This window comes from Pholcus phalangioides, unplaced genomic scaffold (genome assembly GCF_987345545.1).
Source record: "Pholcus phalangioides strain wild (caught in Gottingen) unplaced genomic scaffold, Ppha-v1.0 ptg000008l_1, whole genome shotgun sequence".
Classification (NCBI taxonomy): domain Eukaryota; kingdom Metazoa; phylum Arthropoda; class Arachnida; order Araneae; family Pholcidae; genus Pholcus; species Pholcus phalangioides.
Window position 1 is genome coordinate 58,853,983 of NW_028301601.1, and position 21,427 is coordinate 58,875,409.

Below are 21,427 nucleotides of genomic sequence, written 5' to 3' on the forward strand. Positions count from 1 at the left end.
TTTTGACGTCATGAACTTTGATTTGCATATGAAGTTTTCTTCTTCCGTTTCCTGCTAGGCTTAAAATTATGGATGATTCATTTTATGTTACTTATCGGTATACATCTTTGCGTAATTTTGTTAAAACCATGTGATCCCCTAATTGTTTTGAGCAGTGTACATATATATATAATAACCCCTTTTTTGGGGGGATGGGGTGGGGGACAAAACTATAACCATGTTCGAAATTATAAAATAAAAAAAAAACAACATAGTTTGTCGATAAAGGTGTCAGGAGGATGCCTCTATTGCTTCCTCAGTTATAACACTTATTACTACATTTCCTTTTTTGCAAAATAGTCCACTTTTTTGTTCTAACAATGGAAGAGATCTCCTTGATTTTACTCTGGCTTGAATGAAGCCTCCACGACTCTCGGTTGTTGATACAGCAATAGATGCTTCAGTCACGAGTCGTACTCACCGTTCAACTGCTTGTGTGTGACACGGTAAAATTCGCATAGAAAAGCAGGTTCAGATAATTTTTGTGGGTCCATTTCCTGATTTTTTATAATAGGTGGTTCAGTCACTCGCACTTGATCCCATGCACATAGTTCCGAATAGTGCTTAGCAGAAAAGTTTATTTTGGGAACATGGAATGTACGGATTTGTGCTTCTGATAAAATCCTTCATTTCTAATTTTTAGAATTCTCTTGATTCTCAGTTTTTTCCCCCGTACTATTTCCACAAGATATAACTGATCTGCACTTAAATCAGTGTTGTCACTGTCCATTATCGGAAGGTTATTAAAGATTGGTTTAAATATCACAATATATATATATAGGTAATCTTTCACAATTTTCCAAACTTTTTCCGATATCACCTTGAAGCCCGTGTGGACTGATGGAACATCCATCTAGATGCTTTACATAACTCATTGAAGTGAAAAAGACAAATAAGCCATTGCAAGGGATGGCCTATTTCTTTCTATATTAATCTGATAACACCATTTTTATAACCAGTGTTGGTAACAGTTCCGTTGCATCCGATCGCCATCAGTTCTTTCGTACCAAAATCTTTCTTCAAAAAGTCTATAATTGATGACTTTATATCCCTTGCTCTACTGCTTCTTGGAGTTGTGTGACCAAAATAAATTGACCCGGGTTCCTGCAATATGGTTATGTGTTCTTCAGATATGGTTCTTCTATGGAAAGAATCACCTTCTTTGACATTAGGTTTTGTCTTTTTGACCATCAAAATATATTCCTCGCACATTTTGGTCTAGGAATTTTATCTTGCAAAAGAACTCTCTGTGATGCTCTTTCACGCCTTATTTTCATCCGGTCTATTGTCATATTTTGCTTCTCTTTCGTCAATAACCCAACATCTTCCAGCACAGCATTCGCAATAATTGCAGCTGATCGATCAGACACACCAGTTCTATCACAAGCAAGAGCAACATCTGGTAATTTAGTTCTCATCTGTAAGGATGATGGTAGAACTTCAAAAGCAAATGAAGTACTTGCTTCGACACCGATTGATGGACCAGCTTCAGTACTGGTAGATGGAAATGCTAACTTCAACGGCAAACTGAGTTTTGGCTCATATAGATCACTTTCCTCAGAATCGTTGGATATAGATGAGTTTTCAGTGGTTGGTGAACTAGTTTCCGCCGTTTCTTCTTGAGATGACTTCAAATGGGATACCATTTTCATTTTCCTTTGTTCATTGTTTTTTCAATTTCTTCATTATTAGGACATCTACTCATCCAATGGCCATCTTGCGCGTACTTCTTTGATATTGCAAGAAATCTCGCTCTAAATTTGGGACCTTTCTCAACTTGTCACACTTAAACTCTTCAAAATCACATTTGCATGCTGCAATGTCGAACAATTTCCATGCTTTGCACTGAAAAGATTTCAAGTTCAACTTGAAAGTTTGAGAATCTTTCCTTGCTTTCATATTTTTCTGAAGATTCTCGTATTTACAGTAAAAGTCTTTGAAAATTTTGCATATCCGTTGGTGAGAAACCGTAAGAATTGAAGCAATTTTCCAAATATTTTCTACGTTTGGCATGATAATTTCAAGAGTATCTGCAATAGCTGAATCTTTTTTTGATTGTTGTGGCTTCACATTGCGTTGAGTCAGCAAATAACAAAGCATAACATCGCCATAGGTGGGCAAGACCCGAGAATCCAACTCTTTAGGATTTCCTAAAATGTCAATAAAAGCTTCTGGTCGTCACTTTGACTGCTATACACCCTCTCAGTTATGGGGTAAGATTGCAGATGAATACTGGAAACAAGGGAAAAACATCCAGTTCACTTAACGAATCACGAGTTCAGGGGAATAGGAAAGCCAACTAAGCGGTGTCATGCTAGAGAATTCCACACGTGCTTAAAACTTTAGGGGCGATGAGGAACCTCAAGAAGTTTGAATTTTGGGGGGAAAAAAAATTAGAAATGGCATTTCTTCACATAAAGGCATATTTTAAATTCTATTACAATGGTAATTTCGAAAATTTTCGTTCCACCCTATTGTGCATCCCTGTATAAAATATTTTTAAAAGTTTCAGTGAGTTCGAGTTCACTTGTGTTGCTACCGGTATTAGCTATGGGTCAAGTATTTTTACCAATTTCTATGGCAAATTTATCATTTGCGTTTCAATTTTAAAGAATATGAAGGAAATTAATCGTGTGTACGTGAGATCATGGGATTGGTCATGGAAAAAGGTTCAACTCTCTGATATTCTTATATTTATATCTTTGCTGTTCCCATTGACACAACCTCATCCATTTTTTTTAATTATTGGATCAATTCACAAAGTAGGTGTATGGTCTTCAGCGGTTGAAACCGTACGTGTACCAAGGCCGCAGGGAGGGGAGGCTATATGGGTCTGGGTCCCCCCACTTTCCCCGAACGAAATTTCTGGCTACGAACCTGCCTCGTACTTATTCCGTGACGGAATCTCTAATGAATCGATATATGTGTGTGTGTGTGTGTATATATATATATATATATATATATATATATATATATATATGCGTAGCCAAAACGTATTTATGTTGTCAGAATTGTGTTTGTTTTGTGTTCTTGCAGGTGCTGCCCTCTCGCTTCCGTATTTTGAAGAGAAGATAGTAAACGCTAAAATCTTCATGCGGTTGAGAATGCAGGGAAACTGCACATAATTAATTTATGAAATATTGGATGAGGAGACCAACTTTTTATTAAAGGAACTTTGACAAAGCATTTTTTTATCAAAGTTTATCAAGTTTAAAATATATTACGGTCAAGTTTTTCGTCCACATATTTTATAGAAGATCTTCGTCCAAGAACTTTCGTATTATAATACCAACCTAAGGCAAGGGCTCTTAACCTATGGGTTGCAACCCAAACTTGGGTCGCAGGGATTTCCGAGATAGTTCGTATAAACTCACTTACATCCGAGCATTCTTGAACTACGGGTCACGATCCAAAGTTGATTCGCAATTTGGCTTTCGAAATGGGACGTACAAATCCTCTTATAGCTAGGGATTGTTGGGCTATGGGTCACGACCCGCAATTGATTCGCAGCGGCATCCAAGATGGGCCGGGAAAACCCCTCTTACAGCCGAAAATTCTTGAACTATGGGTCACGACGAAAATATTATTCAAAAATGGTTCGTAAAAATCTACTTACAGCTAGGGGTTCTTCAGCTATGAGTCACGACCCAAACTTGATTCGCAGGGACTCCCGAGATGGGTCGTGAAAATTCATTTTTAGCGAGGGATTCTTGAGTCACGACCCAAACTTGATTCGTGGGGCTTTTCTTTACAGCCTGCTATAAATGCACTTATTCACCGGTTTCACTCATTTCGAAAAACAAACAGTCCCATAGGTCGCGAAGTTGATCTTGCTGTTAATTTTGGGTCACGGCTGGAAAATGCTAAGAACCCCTTTACCTAGGGTGTAGCAATGATATATTTTATTGTTTTAACTTCCATTAGAAAAATAAGAACAAAACTGTGAAGTTTTCTCAAATAATATGCGAAGATGAACCTATCCGTTTCCGGGACCGCTTCGCTGAGAAGGAGGGGTGGTTGTGGCGGTACGCAACTTCCCCCAACCTACGTCACCGCTTTAGGGAACGTTCTGCTTGCAGTGACGTAGGAGGAGAGTCACTGCTAACTTACGTCACAACCGATCTCACGGTTGCTGCACGGATCCTGCCATTTGCATATCCTCAGATCGTGAGCCGTGCGTTGCGTGTAAAAGGACGGAGCTATGTTGCGCGTCGGGGCTTGCTAACTACTTCTGCTGCGACCGCTCTAACTCTCAAAGCAAATTTATTACAAGAAATCTGGTGACCCGGACAGTCTCTTTCGAAAATTGAGGAAAAAGGTCAAGCAAAATTCAGGATTTCAACTACAAATCTTGAATCGGGGGAGTAAAAAAATAACAGTTTAAGAGAGAGCAATAGCTCCACGCAGAAATGAGAGCGATAAGAGCCGTTAATGTTATCGCCTACCGCTATTCGATGCGGTTTCCCCCACATTATTGCTTACTTTTTTTCCTCCTTCAAGTACGTCATCATTCTGAATATACATTGAAACGGATGGCATGCCATTTAAGAGTTAACAGAAAAGTACCAGAAACCAAGAACATTAGGGGGAAAAAAATCTGAACATAGAATCGGTGAAATGGCCTTTATATATTTCTAAGTTAAAAGTACAATATTAACGTTAACATTCAACTCAAGTTTAGTTGGAGAGCCATTATTTCCATATCTGATCGATTTTATTAGAAACCATGAAAGGGGGGGGGGAGAAAGATAAGTGAATCTTGGCAGTTAAAACAAGAACTGTATACAGACATGAGTTTTGATTCGCTCATCAGTAACAAATTGTAGAGAATAAATAGCTTATTGAGGTGTACTTTAATAGTGAATTTGAACGAGTGAATGTTAGTTTCATAGGAAAAAGTGCAGTGGCCAAATAATGCCGCAAAAGAAAGATACGTATTTCAGCGAGGCCCGGGGGGGGGGGGGCATACCTGAAGGCGAAGAAAATCTGGTATTCGGTATTATCCTTAGGCCGACATTACACTATAAAAGTTTGATAAAAGTTCTTAAATAAAACTTTAAAAATTCAACCAATAATTGTACCGGTTATATTCTCGCAAATGCAACCAATAGTCTTATTGGCTACATTTTTAAAGTTTTATAAAAGAACTTTTATCAAACTTTTATAGTGTAATCCCGACCTTACATAATAATAGTACTTACTATACGAAACAAAATTTTATTCCCTAGATCAGTGTTTCTTAACCGCCCGGGCCCTGACATCAGTCAAACCAGGCCGTAAATAGTTCACCGATTCATATTAACCCATTTACACCCCCATTAGGCGTGCATATAACCGGGCCTACCACTCACATAAAAGAAATCGACCGGGCCACGGGCTCTTCCAAAGGTTGAGAACAACTGCCCCTAGACAGAGATCACACGGATCTCTAGGAAAAACGCGAAGATTACATTATTATCAACCAAAAGACAAAAAAAAAATCAGAATAAGTAACTAAGCCCGTAAAAATTAACTAAAGCAAATTAAATTTTTAGTATAATTTTCTAGATCTATCAAAAAAAAATGAAAATTTTGTAAAATTTCTAATCTTCTTACCTTAAAAGTAGATTTATATGAGAACTTTGTTTTTGAGTCAATTTTGTCTTAAATTTTTGATTTTCAAATGTTCAAAAAATAAAGAAAACCAGTTCAAACTTCGAAAAGTAAAAAAAACAAAAAACTTTCAGTTTAGGTAGAACTGGCTAGCAGAGCGAATGAAAACATGTACATAAAGAACAAGTAGAAGAAGATACGCCCCTCCCCCAGACTATGTCAATTTAGTCGAAATTTGAAATGATAAGAACGAAATTCTCAAAATTTCTCTCTCTTTTCCTTTTTTTTTTTCCTTCCTTTCCAAACAAGCATACAGAAAAACGCAGGAAACGGAGGTTTTCCCATTTTTCTTTTTCGGAATGCGTAGGGGGAAAAGGAGAGGCTCTGATAAAACTGCATCACACGGGGGGCTTCCAGTCCTCAGGCACGTTCAGGGTTTATCTGCCATCAGTACCTTTCCCTCGAGGCAATGAAAGAAGCAGGAGTCGGACCTCCATAACATAGCAAAAGAGAGTGAGATTTCTCTTTTTTTTTTTTCTTCTGAGAATCCTTGCTAGGATCGTGGGGGGAGGGAGATGTTGCGCGGAAAGGTGGCAGGATACAGTAGGATGTGCGTACATGGCGCGTAATCGTTCGCGCAAACGGGTTACACACACAAAAATAAAAATGGAAGAGGACTAGAGGAAATTGTTGTTGCTTCTGTGCTGAGTAAGTAGAGAAAAGCTTTTAAGTATTCCGGCTCCGTAAACGAAGAAGCGTCTCTGCTCGTTAGTTAATGCTCGCGCCTTAACGTTTTGTTTGTCCTTTGCGTCAACGTTTCGGTTGTTACATTAGGCCGAGAACGGAAATTAAAACGTAAGACTGGGGAAAACCAAACAAAGAAGCGCCATCGTGTTATTACTTCGAAAAGAAATGGAGACGATATTATTCGGAATCTCACTTGAGTGTAGATTTCACCGACATTAAAATTCTGAATCCCTCTCTAGGGACCAATGCCCCTAATTTTTCAGTCGAATGGATTGTACGTTTTTTTTTTAAATAATTAAATGAATTCTAAGAGTTGATAGAACGCATCTATAGACAAGCGTTTTTTTTTCATCTGGATATGCGTAGTCGAGTCACGCCGACCATGGCGGTAGTATTTGGGAATACGTTACAGCAGCGTTCTCCAAAATCTCGACAAATTCATATATAGCCACTGAACACTGCCGCTGTGGTGGCCGAGTGGTTATAGTGACGGACTCGCGATGCGAGGATCCGGGCTCGAACCCCACAGTGGTGGTCGGCTGAAGTTGGTTTTCTGTGGTTCCCAACTTCAAGGCGCGAATGCACAGAGAGCAACAGGCCTACAACGTTACAAATATTCAATCATCACACTTCACTCACAATTTGAAGTATAGATGGCAGCACTGAAATATCATACACAACACTAGCTACACACTCAGACTGTTAGGTGTACACACTCACTTTGTTCCAGACTCTGCCACGAAGCTGGGCTGGAAGAGATCTCGGCAACGTGATAAGTCCGGTGGCAGAGACCCTGGCGTTCATTCATTCAGCCACTGAACATTGAAGGGCCGGACACACCCCGCTTCCCATCTCAAGGAAATATCGAAGCGTTCCCGAAAGATAGGTGCATCCGGAATTTTATTAAATGAGTATATGTATATATATCTATATATAAATTTGTATAACAGAATAACAAGTCCAAAGTTACAGGAGTATACATCAACGGAATAATTATGATGAATCGTGGTCTAAGAATCGAAATCTAAATTGATATTATAGCGTCCTTGGCACGTCTGGACTCGATAACCAAAGTTCCGTAGGTGGTCGTATAGCCACTATAAAATTTTATATTTAATAATTTATTTCTTGCCGATCCGCAAATTATTTCTCAAATTCCTGCTGGTCCGAAAACTTTTTAAACCTCTTCCACCGATCTACAGAAATATATCATTTATTATAACAGATACAAAGCATCAATTAAAACCACACATGTACGAAAAAGAAAATACTAAACCTAAATTAAATTTCATAAAAATTCTAACAAACTGCATACAATAAGAACGTCATATAAATATTACGTAATTAGAAACGAGCATGCATAGTCCCCAAACCAAGAGAGGAGACTTGGTTGCAGAGCGTCACGTTAAGTCGAACAACTCCATTCTTTTCTGTAAGGATCAGCCCAAACGTGAAGGCTCAGTCACTGACGAGTTTCTCTCGATGTGTCGTCCGACGTGACGTAGACAAGTCTCATTTCGTGGTTGGAGGACTATATAATGTGCTCAATTGAAAACAAAAAACAAACGAATCCATATATCAACAAAAATAGATCACCAAGCAGGAGGAATTCGAAGAGGAAAAAAAGAAATCAAAGGAAATCACACATTAAGAAATCATTCATTTTTCCATACAATCAACCGATAACCTTAAAAATTTTTAAATGCTGGCTGCTTCCAACCAAATATTCAAATCATGCTCATGCATCTACACACAGTGGCGGTTCCCTATCATTCCAGTTTTTCCTCGAAATATGTAAGAACCCTGCGTTCTCATTGAATTCAGTATGAGGCTTGCATATTGATTGAAATGTGTGCATTTTCATTGAAATGTGTCTGAGGCTTGCATTTAATTGAAATGTGTGCATATTCATTGAAATGTGTGCATATTCATTGAAATGTGTGCATATTCATTGAAATGTGTGCATATTCATTGAAATGTGTCTGAGGCTTGCATTTAATTGAAATGTGTCTGAGGCTTGCATTTAATTGAAATGTGTCTGAGGCTTGCATTTAATTGAAATGTGTCTGAGGCGTGCATTTAATTGAAATGTGTCTGAGGCTTGCATTTAATTGAAATGTGTCTGAGGCTTGCATTTAATTGAAATTTGTGCATATTCATTGAAATGTGTCTGAGGCTTGCATTTAATTGAAATTTGTGCATATTCATTGAAATGTGTCTGAGGCTTGCATTTAATTGAAATGCGTGCATGTTCATTGAAATGTGTCTGAGGCTTGCATTTAATTGAAATGCGTGCATGTTCATTGAAATGTGTCTGAGGCTTGCATTTAATTGAAATGCGTGCATGTTCATTGAAATGTGTCTGAGGCTTGCATTTAATTGAAATTTGTGCATATTCATTGAAATGTGTCTGAGGCTTGCATTTAATTGAAATTTGTGCATATTCATTGAAATGTGTCTGAGGCTTGCATTTAATTGAAATTTGTGCATATTCATTGAAATGTGTCTGAGGCTTGCATTTAATTGAAATGCGTGCATATTCATTGAAATGTGTCTGAGGCTTGCATTTAATTGAAATGCGTGCATATTCATTGGAATGTGTCTCAGGCTTGCATTTAATTGAAATGTGTGCATATTCATTGAAATGTGTTTCAGGCTTGCATTTAATTGAAATGTGTCTGAGGCTTGCATATACATTGAAATGTGTCTGAGGCTTGCATATACATTGAAATGTGTCTGAGGCTTGCATATACATTGAAATGTGTCTGAGGCTTGCATATACATTGAAATGTGTCTGAGGCTTGCATATACATTGAAATGTGTCTGAGGCTTGCATATACATTGAAATGTGTCTGAGGCTTGCATATACATTGAAATGTGTCTGAGGCTTGCATATTCATTGAAACAAATAGGAGGATGGTTACTTCTGAAAGTTCGCTGGCGTATGTACCGTATCAGGATCTGTGTGTGGTTTATGTAGTTGAAATGTAATATGGAGGCTTGCTACTTCTAAAAACTCGTACGTGAAGTACCCCTAGAAACGTGTATGATACTTACTTTAAAAAATGCGTAGGTATGCGTACCCCTTGAAACGTGTGAGAAGCTTGCCCTTCCCCCCCCCATCATGCTCTATGTAGGACCTAATGGGTCCCTACATGGTGTGTGTGGGTTTTTTTTCATTTTAATTTTTTTTTTTATCTTACATAATATGTTACATTATGAATGGATCAATCTGATGTTGTTTGCAATTAAAATAACAATATCTGGTAGGTGTGCGTACTTCTAGCAGTGCGTAGGATAATTCTTGACCACTGGAACTGCGTAGTAAGCTCTGGTAGGCCTAGCTTCAAAAATACGTTAGTGGCTTTCAAAACCCTGGAAATGCGTAGAAAACTAGCCAATGCCATCACGAGAAATAATGTAAGTCTTGTACATTATTCCTCGCATATATTGTGCTATAATTAACGATTCGCGCATTTATTATTACTTTACTAATTTTTTTTTCTAATTTTTTGCTGATCATTTCCTGAGTGGTCCTTAATAGTTCGTCACATGCTCGACGTTGGGAACCACTGATTTGAAGAAATAAATATCCCACATAGTACAGAAATTTAAAGAAAAAGAACTTGAAATTAGGAGGGATAAAATTCGGGAATAATGCGAGCATAAAATGAAAACAAAAATTTGTAAAATAATATCCTGGAAAGGAGGAGGAGGAGGAGAGGACATGGGATCTCTCCAGCAAAATAATACTCATGGGATCTCACGAAGGGTACACATAGATTTCAAAAGAAGGGACGTGATATATATACTCACTTGATCATAATCTGCCAATAGCCATTTGTCACTCTGCAATAAAACAAACACTTTGCTGAAATTTCCGATCGGTATTCAGACATAATTACCACTAATAATCACTAATGATTTTCATCTGCTAATGTTTCTTCTTGCTTTTTTTTTTTTTTTTTTTCATGGCCTCTGTATGACTGATAGCTACGGGAACACGGAATCAATAACGGGAGACGGAATAATAACGATAAAATGCATTGTGTAATCGTGAAAAATATTTATTTCCCTCCCCAAGGTCATTCATATTTAATAAAAGGCAAAAACCGCGATCATAATCTTGGGGAACTGAAATCGCATACCAGAAAAACAGGCCAAACGGCGAAAAAAACAATGTTTCTCTTAAATGAAAACGTTCTCAACACCAGTCAATCGGCTCGTGGCAATTCACTGCCGTCACCGTCCTCAGGGATGACTGAGTTGTGTCGCATTATCAGTGGTTTTTTTCCCCCGTTCTGATTAGAATATCTTTAATGGACCGCATTAAGCAGACTTTATTGATGTAAGATATTAATATGTGATCTTTACGAGCTACCATTTCTTCGATGGGGATTTATATTGATCTCTGTCCTGGGAAAAACTCTAAATCAGCACCCACTCAGCTTAAAAATATGAGCTAATATTTCCCAAGAGGAATGAACATCCCACTAGAAGTAAGGGTATAACAGGTATGTGATCACGTCTATAAGACAGGGGATGTTTCAAATACAAATACAAGGCCACAACAGGCAAAATGCTCAACGAAATGGCAATTTACTGCCGTTAGTGATCTTTTTTCCATCAGAAAAAGATACCCGAATATGGATGCCATATATTTCTAAAATACAGCAACCCAGTTAAAAATGCAATTATATAAGCAAAAACGAAACATAAAATACAGATGAAATATAATGCGATGGCCATAAAAAATATTTACCGTTGTCTTATTGTAAGTATGGATAGCTTCTCGATTTACCCCAACATGTTTATCGTATTTCTGTTTTGAACGTGTCAATTGTGTTAGAATTTACCACCCCCGGGAATAAGCTATTCCATTTATTAACAATTCTATTAGAGAAAACTTCAGCCAACGATCCTGTGGTTTCGAATTCCGTTATCATACACCGAAGGTTTTTAACATTCACTGGACCTTTTCGAATCCTCTTCCAAATCCGATATTTCAGTAGAGCAGTTACTGTGGAATTGCTGTTTTGGCAAAACAATTTGACCAAGAAAGCGCGATCACGTAAACTTATCGTCATTGTGAGCAGCAAACACATTGAGAAACAAGATGTCAGCGAATGTTTTATAACAGCTGCTGCGTGACATCATATAAATTTACACGTTTAGTACAGGTATTCAACGTGAAGCGCCCTCTGGTGTGCAACTAACCACTCCTTCCCCCCCCCCCCCCCGAGAAAAATTCGCATCACTTCATGAAGTCCTCCACAAAATTTCGCACTTTTCTGATAACTAGTTTTGCCTGTAGGCTACTTTAAAACAGGGTCTTTTAATTATAGTCACCCTATATATACATAATAAAATATTATACAATGCCCATAAAAGAATATTTATAGTTGTCTTATCTAAGTATGGACACAGCTTCTCGATTTACCCCAACATGTTTATCGTATTTCCGTTTCGAACGTGTCAATTATGTTAGAATTTACTACCCCCGGAATAAGCTATTGCATTTATTAACTCCATTAGCGAAAAATTCCCTACGACACCTCAATCTAGAATTTTCGTAACTTCCGTCGAAACTTCTCTTTTAACCCTGTATGGTTCACACTTCCCACAAAAATGTACTGCAAAAAAATAAAAACTATAAAAAAGCGGATGTATATTGATGCTTTTAGCGTATATTTAACTGAAACCACACAAAACAGCATTTCAATTAATTAGAGCGAGTTTTTCAACTAGCTAAAATGTTAAATTAAGGGGTAAAAGGCATATTTTGCATTTATTTAACCGTTTTCTATAAACAGATGAAATCTTGCTTAACAAAGTTCAATAGTGGGTTTTCTTTAATTTTAAAATCCGATTCCCTCAGTTTGGTGAAATTTTATAAATCTTTGAACATTTAAAATTTCAGTAGCTCTAAGAAAAAACGCCATCTACATGGAATCAACTCTTTTTAAATAAAAAGTATTTTACCCATGTAGCCATATTTTGCACTGAAATGACACTAAAAGACGTATGTTCTAAAATACCATATAATAATTGAGAAAATAAATTGGTATAATGGTTTTTTTTTTTGCCCATGTATATTCAAATAAACACTGGACCGCACACAGCAGCGTTTATACAAATACAAATACAAATACAACGCCACAACAGGCAAATTGCCCAACGAGGTGGCTGACTTGAGAACATCATGGATCCCCGAGCCATTTTTTGGAGGCCCCAACCTACTACTGCTATACCACATATGCACCCCCCCCCCGCGGAACCCCCCAACGAACCCCCAACGAATCGGTACCTGCGGGAATGTGCGTGTACGTGTAGTGCAACCTGACGTAAAGTTTGTTTCTGTGTAATGCTTGTTATGTGTAATTCTGTCATCTGCCCCCAGTTTTTCTAACTATGAGTGAAGTGTTATGGTTGAAATGATTTACCGTTGTAGGACTGTTGCTCTCTGTGGCGAGACTTTTTAACGGGGAGATCGGCTCGCATTTGCGCCTTGAAGTTGGGAACCACAGAAAACCAACTTCAGCCGACCAACCAACATGGTCCGCGACGATGCCATAGGTGGTCCACAGTCAAACTAGATGAAATTATTGACCCGTTTGATATTAGTAATATCCATATGGGCTCAAAAAAAAGGTATACCTTCATGCTTAAGTTCACCATACATCATCGAGGAGAATGCAGGTAATTGCGATCTTATATGCGGGATATCACTAAATTGTGCTAAAAATTTCAATCTATTGCTTTAAATTCAATTTGCTAATTACTGCTAAAATTTGCTGAAGGGTGTGAAAATAAAGTTCTGCTACAAATCGCAATTAACAAAAATGTTCAGTATTTTACGAAAAAAATATATTCGAATGATTTGATGACCATATTTCATTGAGAATAAAATACGGTAACCTAAGATCTTAAATAATAATCCGTAAAATACGGGACATAGACACGCAATAATTAAAATCGTTGTAAAATTGGTTGGAAAAACGTCAAACTTGACAAATATGTGAGATGAATATTTATAATTTTTCCCTTATATAATTATCACAGTATAATTCATATTATGAAAACGCTGCGTATTACGACTTTTGTAATTGCTGTACCACGAATCAAATAAGTATCGTGGAAAAAACGGGACAAATGTATGAAAAAATCGGAACGAAAATTACAGGGGTGTGTCCCGAAGTACTGGACGCAAGTGGTCCGTCTAATTCTTTTTAGACATTTTACTGGTTTTCAGAAAGATTGGGAAACACTATCATATAGAGGATTGAGAGAAAAAACCCCCATTCAATAATATAGTTCAGCACATGATAGGTTTTGACGGGCTATAGTTGTCACTAGAAAAATGAAATGGTCCCTACACAACTCAATCAGTATTCGATTACATTATAGCGATATGACAGGAGTTGGTGTGTCATCAAAAAAAAGAGGGGGGGGGGATGACGTCGAAAAAATTCAAATGACAAAGCAATTGAAGATTTTGATAATTTTTTATCTCATTATATCGGTCATTTTATACACACTAAGACTTACAAATATTAAGACATAACTGGCTTACGCGAAGACAAATTTAGGTACGAAAGTTCGACTTCATCTGTGGAGAATCTAACCACAACGCCTCCTCGCAAATCCGGGCGAGTGCGCTGGATTACTACACTACAGAAGCAAGGAGCATTTTTCTTTCCACGGAGCAAACAGCGGTGAGCGACCATTTCTTCATATTCGTCACCATCTGATGGCCAATGTCGGTATATATGACATCCCTCCCGTAAGATGCTCGTCTACCACCATGAACGCTACCGTCAGGTATATATAACAAGTTCTTACTCTACCGAACCTGAGACGCCCACCGACAGATAGCGCCTTCCTTTCCGACCCAACTCGACCGGTAGTAAATTGCTGTATGGCGATTTGATCGGAGTTGCTGTGCGGTAAAGTAGCCGAAGTATATGCGACCTATTTATAAACTGAGTTAGGTCTGACAGTCCGTTGTATGGGCCCATTCAGCGCATATATGCTCTGAAAAAAGAAAAAAGTTAGTTGTAACATTTTAGCTCTCCAAGGCAGTGTTCTTCAACCGCTGGTCCGCGAGAAATTTCAAGTAATTCTTGCGGCTCATACATAATTTTATATTTTATTTAATATTATAACATCTTTAATATTAATTTTTATTTCACTCTTGACCGCCAATAGCTCTTTTAATTGTTTCAACCATTTATTTTTTGGCAGCCCGTCATCTGTGCCAATCTAAACGCTCCAAAATGATCGTTTTTGCTTAATGGTTGTTTAAAGCAACCAACTTAGTGAAGAAGACAAAGCGGCTCGGTACATTGCACCAACTAGCAATGGCAAACTTTTTGTCCTGCAATTATTTTCGTCTTTTTTTTTGCCAGTCTTCGAATTATTTCTCCTATTCACGTATTTATTTATTTTTTTTGCCGGCCCGCAAATAATTTTCCACATTTCAGCAAGTCCGTGGAGTTTTTCAACATTTTGGACCCATCTGCAGTAGTAAAAAGTTTGAAGAAATTTTTTCTAAGCAAAGGAAAATGTTAACTTGAATGAATAGCGAAGAGTGAAATATCTTCATACATTAAGACTTATTAGACAAGGGTCTACTAGCCACTGGGATTCAATCCCAAGTTTATCGAACCAGAAATCGGTACGCTAACTCTGGAAATCCGAAAATTTCGCCTACTGCAACCGAGTGAGTGACCAAGTGACTGACTGTGTGATTGACCAAGTGGTTGGGTGAGGGACGGTATGGGTGAGTGAGTGACCGTATTTAAGTGAGTGACGGTATGGGTGAGTGAGTGACCGTGTTTAAGTGAGTGACGGTATGGGTGAGTGAGTGACCGTATTTAAGTGAGTGACGGTATGGGTGTGTGAGTGACTGTATTTAAGTGAGTGACCGAGTGAGTGTGATTGACTGTATGAGTGACCAAGTAAGTGTGAGTGACCGAGTGAGTGTGATTGACTGTATGAGTGACCAAATAAGTGTGAGTGGCTGTATGAGTGGGTGAGTGACCAAGTAAGCGTGAGTGGCTGTATGAGTGAGTGAGTGAACGTATGAGTGACCAAGTAAGTGTGAGTGACTGTATGAGTGAGTGACCATATGGGTGATCGAGTGAGTGACCGTATGAGTGAGTGAGCGTGAGTAGCAGCTATATGGGTGAGTGAATGACCATATGAGTGATCAAGTGAATGACCATGAGTGATCAAGTGAGTGACCGCATGAGTGGCCAAGTGAGTGTGCGAGTAACCGTATGGGTGAGTGACCGTTTTCGTGATTACGTTTATGACCGTATGAGTCGTCACACTCACTTGGTCTCTCACAAGCTTACATACCGTTACTCAGCCACTCATATGGCCACTCACTTCGTGTCTCACACGGTCAAGGCAAGCGAAGCGTCAGGTTCGAAATTTCCGTAAAACGCTGACCCTTCATGACGCGCAAGTCTTATAAGTACTACTGAGTACTAATTAACTGATGATAATTATTTTCCAAAGATAGTCCTATTACGTATATTTCGTAGTGTTAAAATTCACACCCATTTTCGAAGAATTCCAAAAAGAAGTAAATAAACAGTAAATTTTGGATACGAGATTTACAGCAATGAACAGAAATCGCAAAAAAAAAGCATGAACGTTTTCACTGAAAGATACAATATAACTCCTTTATAATTGTTCTTCTTTTTAAGAAAAGTTCGTATCCCTGAATCAATTCTGTTATTGCTTCTTCCCATCCAGTCCTAAAATATCAATTTCAGTTCCTTGCTATTGTGTTTCTAATGATAAGAAGTTGAAAAATAGAACCTCGAAAAATACGGGAGAGGAAAAAAAAAGGAATAATAGCACAGTAACAACTGAGGAAAATGAACAGCATTCATCCAGAGTGATCGTTCCAGAAGAAAGATAAAAATAGCAAAAAAAAGCATCATATAATCGATCTGATAAAAGAGTTACTGAACAAATAAGGCAACCAACCACATAAAGAAACCTTCATTTTCTCCCGCTAATGCTTTCTTTCTGCCCTGGAAAGAATCTGCAGCATTCGTTTAGGTTCAGAGATAAGACCCCCGCAATCTGTACAACGTATAACTGGAAGGGCGTTCAACAAATACCGCAATAAGAAAGAGGAAAAATGGCATCAAACTATACGAATAAAGCGAAAAGAAAAAATACCTAACTTTTGTTATTTTTGTATGTAAATTATTATTTTTGTTTCCCAGAGAAAGCACACATTGAAGGTTTCTCATAACAGTACTGTATTGAAGTCTAATAAATGAGCTAGAAATAGAAACTTGAAATTTCTCTTTAGAAAATTGGTGTGAAAATACGAGAGAAATAATTTGCGAACCGAAGACAACCCACAGTGACAGGAGGAAAATTTCTTGATCTTCTGACTTCTTATATATTTAATGTTTTTAATTGCTCTACAATTATACATGTGAGAAACAGCGTTGAACTGGAAACGCTGCTGCCATCTGTGAATAAAAAAAAGAGACCGTTATAATGCTTGATGTGAAATTGGCTGTTGGTTTAAAACTGGTGCGCAGCATGAAAATTAACAAAAACATGGAAACGGTGTTTATTTCAGACTCCATAATGCTGGTTATGTCTTTATGTTAAAAGAAGGATTTTAGCGATCACTTTCAGGTGTAATCGAACATAAGTATACTTGAACGTGAAACTGGTAGGCAATGCGATATTTTACAGCTGACAATCCACTAGGACGTGTGATTTCTGTAGATGGCAGCACTAAACGCTCACGCACAACCACTCAAGACCAGGGTTACCCAACGTCCTCCTTTTTTGATGTCATTTCAATTTTGATGTCCTACGTTTCGAAAAATTAGCTCTTTTGTCTTCCCTTTTCAGGTTTCCGGAATTACTTTTTTCTGATGAAATTTTTTTTCCACTTTGAAATATATACAGTCAAACCTCGTTAATGAGTCACTCTTGGGAGAGCAAAAATATGATTTAGTAAGCGGGGTGACTCGTTAAGGGCGGTATTCACCGACATGGTTTAAACTATAGTCACAATTTTCTGATAAGAGATCGACACGGATTGGTTAAACTCAGGTTTTTAACCAATCTATGTCGATCTCTTATCCAAAAAGTGTGGCTACAGTTTAAACCATGTCGGTGAATACTGCCCTAAACGGAGTAAGCCATAGTTGTGCCAATTCTTGCTTGAGGATAATTGGGACTTCCAAACAGTGACCCGGTAAGCGGAGTGACGTGTTAACCGGGTGACGCACTAACGACGTTTGACTGTATGTTTCTTCATCGATATGAGTTTTTTTCCCCCCACACGCATTCACCAATACCCGCCGAAATTCCCACAATTTTTTCCGTTTCTGCTATTTTTATTTTTTTTTTAGCAGTTCTGTTTTAGAGTTTGGAAAATTTGTTGTCGTGGCCGGTTTTACTGATCGGAAAAAGTGGCGCCATCTATTTTGAGAATTGAGATAAGTGGCGTCACTAAGGGTGCGCGCGCAGGCTTCCTCATTTCTCAGTTTTGGAACCTGGTAACCCAACTCATTACTGATTGGTACATATGTACATCGGTTTTAAACCGGCTGCTAGAGTTAAAACGGCATAATGTCAAATATTTATTGCTGGCTGAAATATTATTTATGAAATGTTTTTTTTTCTGCAAATCAATTAATATCATATATATTGTGTTTCACCAATTCGTTACAAAAATTCGTCAACATTGACGGAATTCGTGTATTTGAATGTAGCTGGCGAAAAAAGTATTCTCACGAAGAGGGTTTTTGACAAAAAAGTTGGCTCGCATTTTCGCCGATAGAAGATGTTGCACGAAAGTAAATCGCTTGAAACATAAAAGTCAACTCATTCCTCAATTTTACCATTACTGGCACTTACATAAGTTTATCATTGTGTTTTTGACATTTGTGGATGAAGTTGTTTCATCTCAGCCACAAATCACCAGTTGAAGCCTTACGAACGTTTCGGACACCAAAGAGAAGTCCACTGACGGACCGATTTCCCTGACCCTCTATAGACAAAAATTTAAACTAATTTTTTTTTTTCCGTATCAAAAAAAAAAAAATCTCACTTCGTGAGAATAACTTATTCACAAAAAGCACTCAAATATACAATTTCCTTCAATTTTTATGAATTTTTAAACTATTTATATACCCTTCATTTATTTCCATCGTATATTTTTCCTCTTTCTATTAAAGATTTAAATATCAAGTACGAAGTTACAAAACAAAAAAAAAACGAATTTCGAAATCGTTCGCGTGTGTGTAAACAACAACTCCAGAATAATATTGAAATTTTTCCAATTTCAGACGAAAATATTTATTCGCTGAACCATTAAATCAAGTTAAACAAATTAACTCGCGTTCATTTTAGATAGAAAAAACAACACGAGAAAAAGATTCGAGACGCAAATCAATGACAAATAAAATAAGATAGAAGAGGGAAAAAAAGAGAAGCTCAGAAACCAGTAAGTATAATCAAATTTTCTGCGGAAGGAGATAAATTGAAGTTGATTACGGAAACACAAAAACACATAAATCTCCCAATTTCAAGACTGACAAGAAACATATCTTTAAGAACAAATACAGAAAATTAAATTGAGCCTTATTTCTTATTTTGTTGCTTCTCGGGGAAGAAAATAGAAACCATTAGATTTTCTTCTCTTTCTAGCAATTTTCCTTCAAAAGTGATAAAATGGAAACCACGTACGAAAACACGATTTCCTTGAAGGAAAGAGAGAGAGAGAGAGAAATGGAAAAAATCTTCAGCTTTTTGTCTTTGAGAAAAAAACTTCTCGGTAGAAATACAGAAAGTAAAAGAGAGGATTTCCGAAATGTTTGAAAACAGATGGCGCTGAAGGGCCGTGAGTAACTAAGCGCCGTATAAAAAGCGTTGCGTTTTATTTATTTCATTTTATTTTTCCTCCGTCTTTATGGTTTCCTGGATCGTATAATAGAAATAAAGGAAAGGAAAAAAAAATCCGGGACCATCAAGTGGAACAAAAAGGTGGGGAAATAAGAAAGTGATATGGCGGACATGAAAAGGTGCGATAAAGGGCGTTAAAAACGAAGAGAAACCACGTCCGAAATGACTCCTCGGGAAAAGAATATAACGCTAGGTAACGCCACCGGCAATATAAAAACCACAGACGGAATTTGTTTTTATTGATGACCAAGTCCCTCTTTTGCCGGCAACCTTGCAGGACATGCACACGCTATTTCCAAAAATAGATCGAAACGAGTCCACTGGAAGTAAAACAGACATTAGATGAAGACTTCGTGGTGATTGGATTATGCCTTTTGATCACATAGAGGAGATTATACTGCATCCGCTGGACTTCATTCTCACTTCTTATGTTAGCGATCTTTTTTTTTTCAAGGGAACTCACATAACGAAATGACCTATAGGGTTGGCAGAAATCCGTAATGTCGACGTTTCACGTCTTTACTTGATCGGGAAGAAGTTGAACGCTGCAGAGTCGTTAAAACTGCTAAATTGTTTCCAAGTTTTTAAATGATTCATTAACCCTTCAATTATCTCCATCGGTTATAGATGGTAAGTGATAGGCATTGTCACGCTGCCTGATTGATGGTTTGATGGTTTGATCTGTTTCCGATAAACGAATGTTTGGAAATTCTCAAAATATCAAGGAGTTCAGACCTCATTAATCATCTATTTTTCAAAAGTCGGCATCTAAAAAAGTGTCTACAGAGAGCAGGCAGACCTTCAACAAGATACATGCATAACAAAAAATTCCAGGCAAGTCTGCCATTTTCAGTTCAAATTATGGGAGGCAGCACCACAGGAAAACGAAGCATGCGTAACTCTGATAACTTGTGAGGACCACAAATGCACTGAGAACACACGTTCCAGAATGTACCGATCAGTTGGAAATTCCACAGAGTTTTAAGACGTGAATATACAGTTAAGTAGTGGTGGTGGTGGGAGCAGTCATCCATCTATCCTCTCCCTGAAGGAAGTAAAGTTGTCAAAAAACCGAAAGTAAGACCTTTTTTATTTTTGCTCGAATGAAAGGCTATGACTATTCAAGTAATCAACGGGTTAAGGACGGCAGCGATTAAGTCGAGGATATGCAAGTTTGCTTGAGATAAGTAGAATGCAGTGACTCTCAAAGGGTTGTGCTACAGCATCATAATGTGATATAAGATTGATTAGGAATGTCACGAGGCATTTCAGAGATGAGAAATTTTGAATTTGTAAAAACAGTTGTGTTCTCGAATCGGTCTGTGACAGAGAGTTATGCCACAGCCACTCGGTTTATTTTCACTCCATCAGTTCCCACTTTATTGTGGAACAGAGCACTTTCAACCACTGCCCCGTAACCGTCGCAGGTCTGCGACAACTTTTTTGCCAGCTCACGAAAAATTTCGACAAATTTCTTACACCGGCGACATAATTTTAGATTTATGTAATAAATATCATACCATCTCTACAATGGTTTCTTTTAGGTCATTGTTCTTTCCATTGACTGGGAAGTAACTTTAATAAATTGGTGAAACCATGATGGAGAAGACGAGAGTTGCTAGTTTGTACTTCACATCAACTAGCAACGGCAAGTTATTTCTCTTATTTATTCCTTTTTTCTGTTTTTTTAGCCGATTCGCAAATTATTTTCCCCCATTTACTTTATTTTTCGACAGTCCGCAATTATTTTCTGCCATTTACGGTATTAATTTTTTTTGCCGTTCCAGAAGATATTTTTTTTGCCGTTCCAGAAGATATTTTTTTTTGCCGTTCCAGAAGATATTTTTTTTCCTATTTATTTATTTTTTGCATGTCTGTAATCATCTGTCCCGTTAGTTTATTTTTTACCGGTTCGCACACCATTTCTCCCATTTGCGCCGGTCCGTGAAATTTTTCACCATCAGTGTTAACACCATCAGTTAACTTTTTAACAGGTCGCAAGTCGTGCAAAACGTTGGAAAACACTGTTCTAGAACATATCCTGCCTTATCAACAGCTAGAGGACAGCAAACAACCATTTTAAAACTACTGA

At 37.7% G+C, this 21,427-nt stretch overlaps 1 protein-coding gene across 8 annotated transcripts in view; it reads right to left on the minus strand.

The window, feature by feature from the left end:
- LOC149084660 (disks large homolog 1-like) overlaps window positions 1-21,427 on the minus strand; it is a 393,252-nt gene that overhangs the window by 148,439 nt on the left and 223,386 nt on the right. For 6 of the 8 annotated variants that reach the window (XM_089235059.1, XM_089235063.1, XM_089235058.1 and 3 more), the window contains one exon: window positions 10,195-10,227. The exons of the other annotated variants lie outside the window; for them this stretch is intronic. In XM_089235059.1, coding sequence (XP_089091185.1) covers window positions 10,195-10,227 — 33 coding nt within the window. The remainder of the gene's footprint in view (window positions 1-10,194; window positions 10,228-21,427) is intronic. 8 annotated transcript variants of the gene reach the window in all.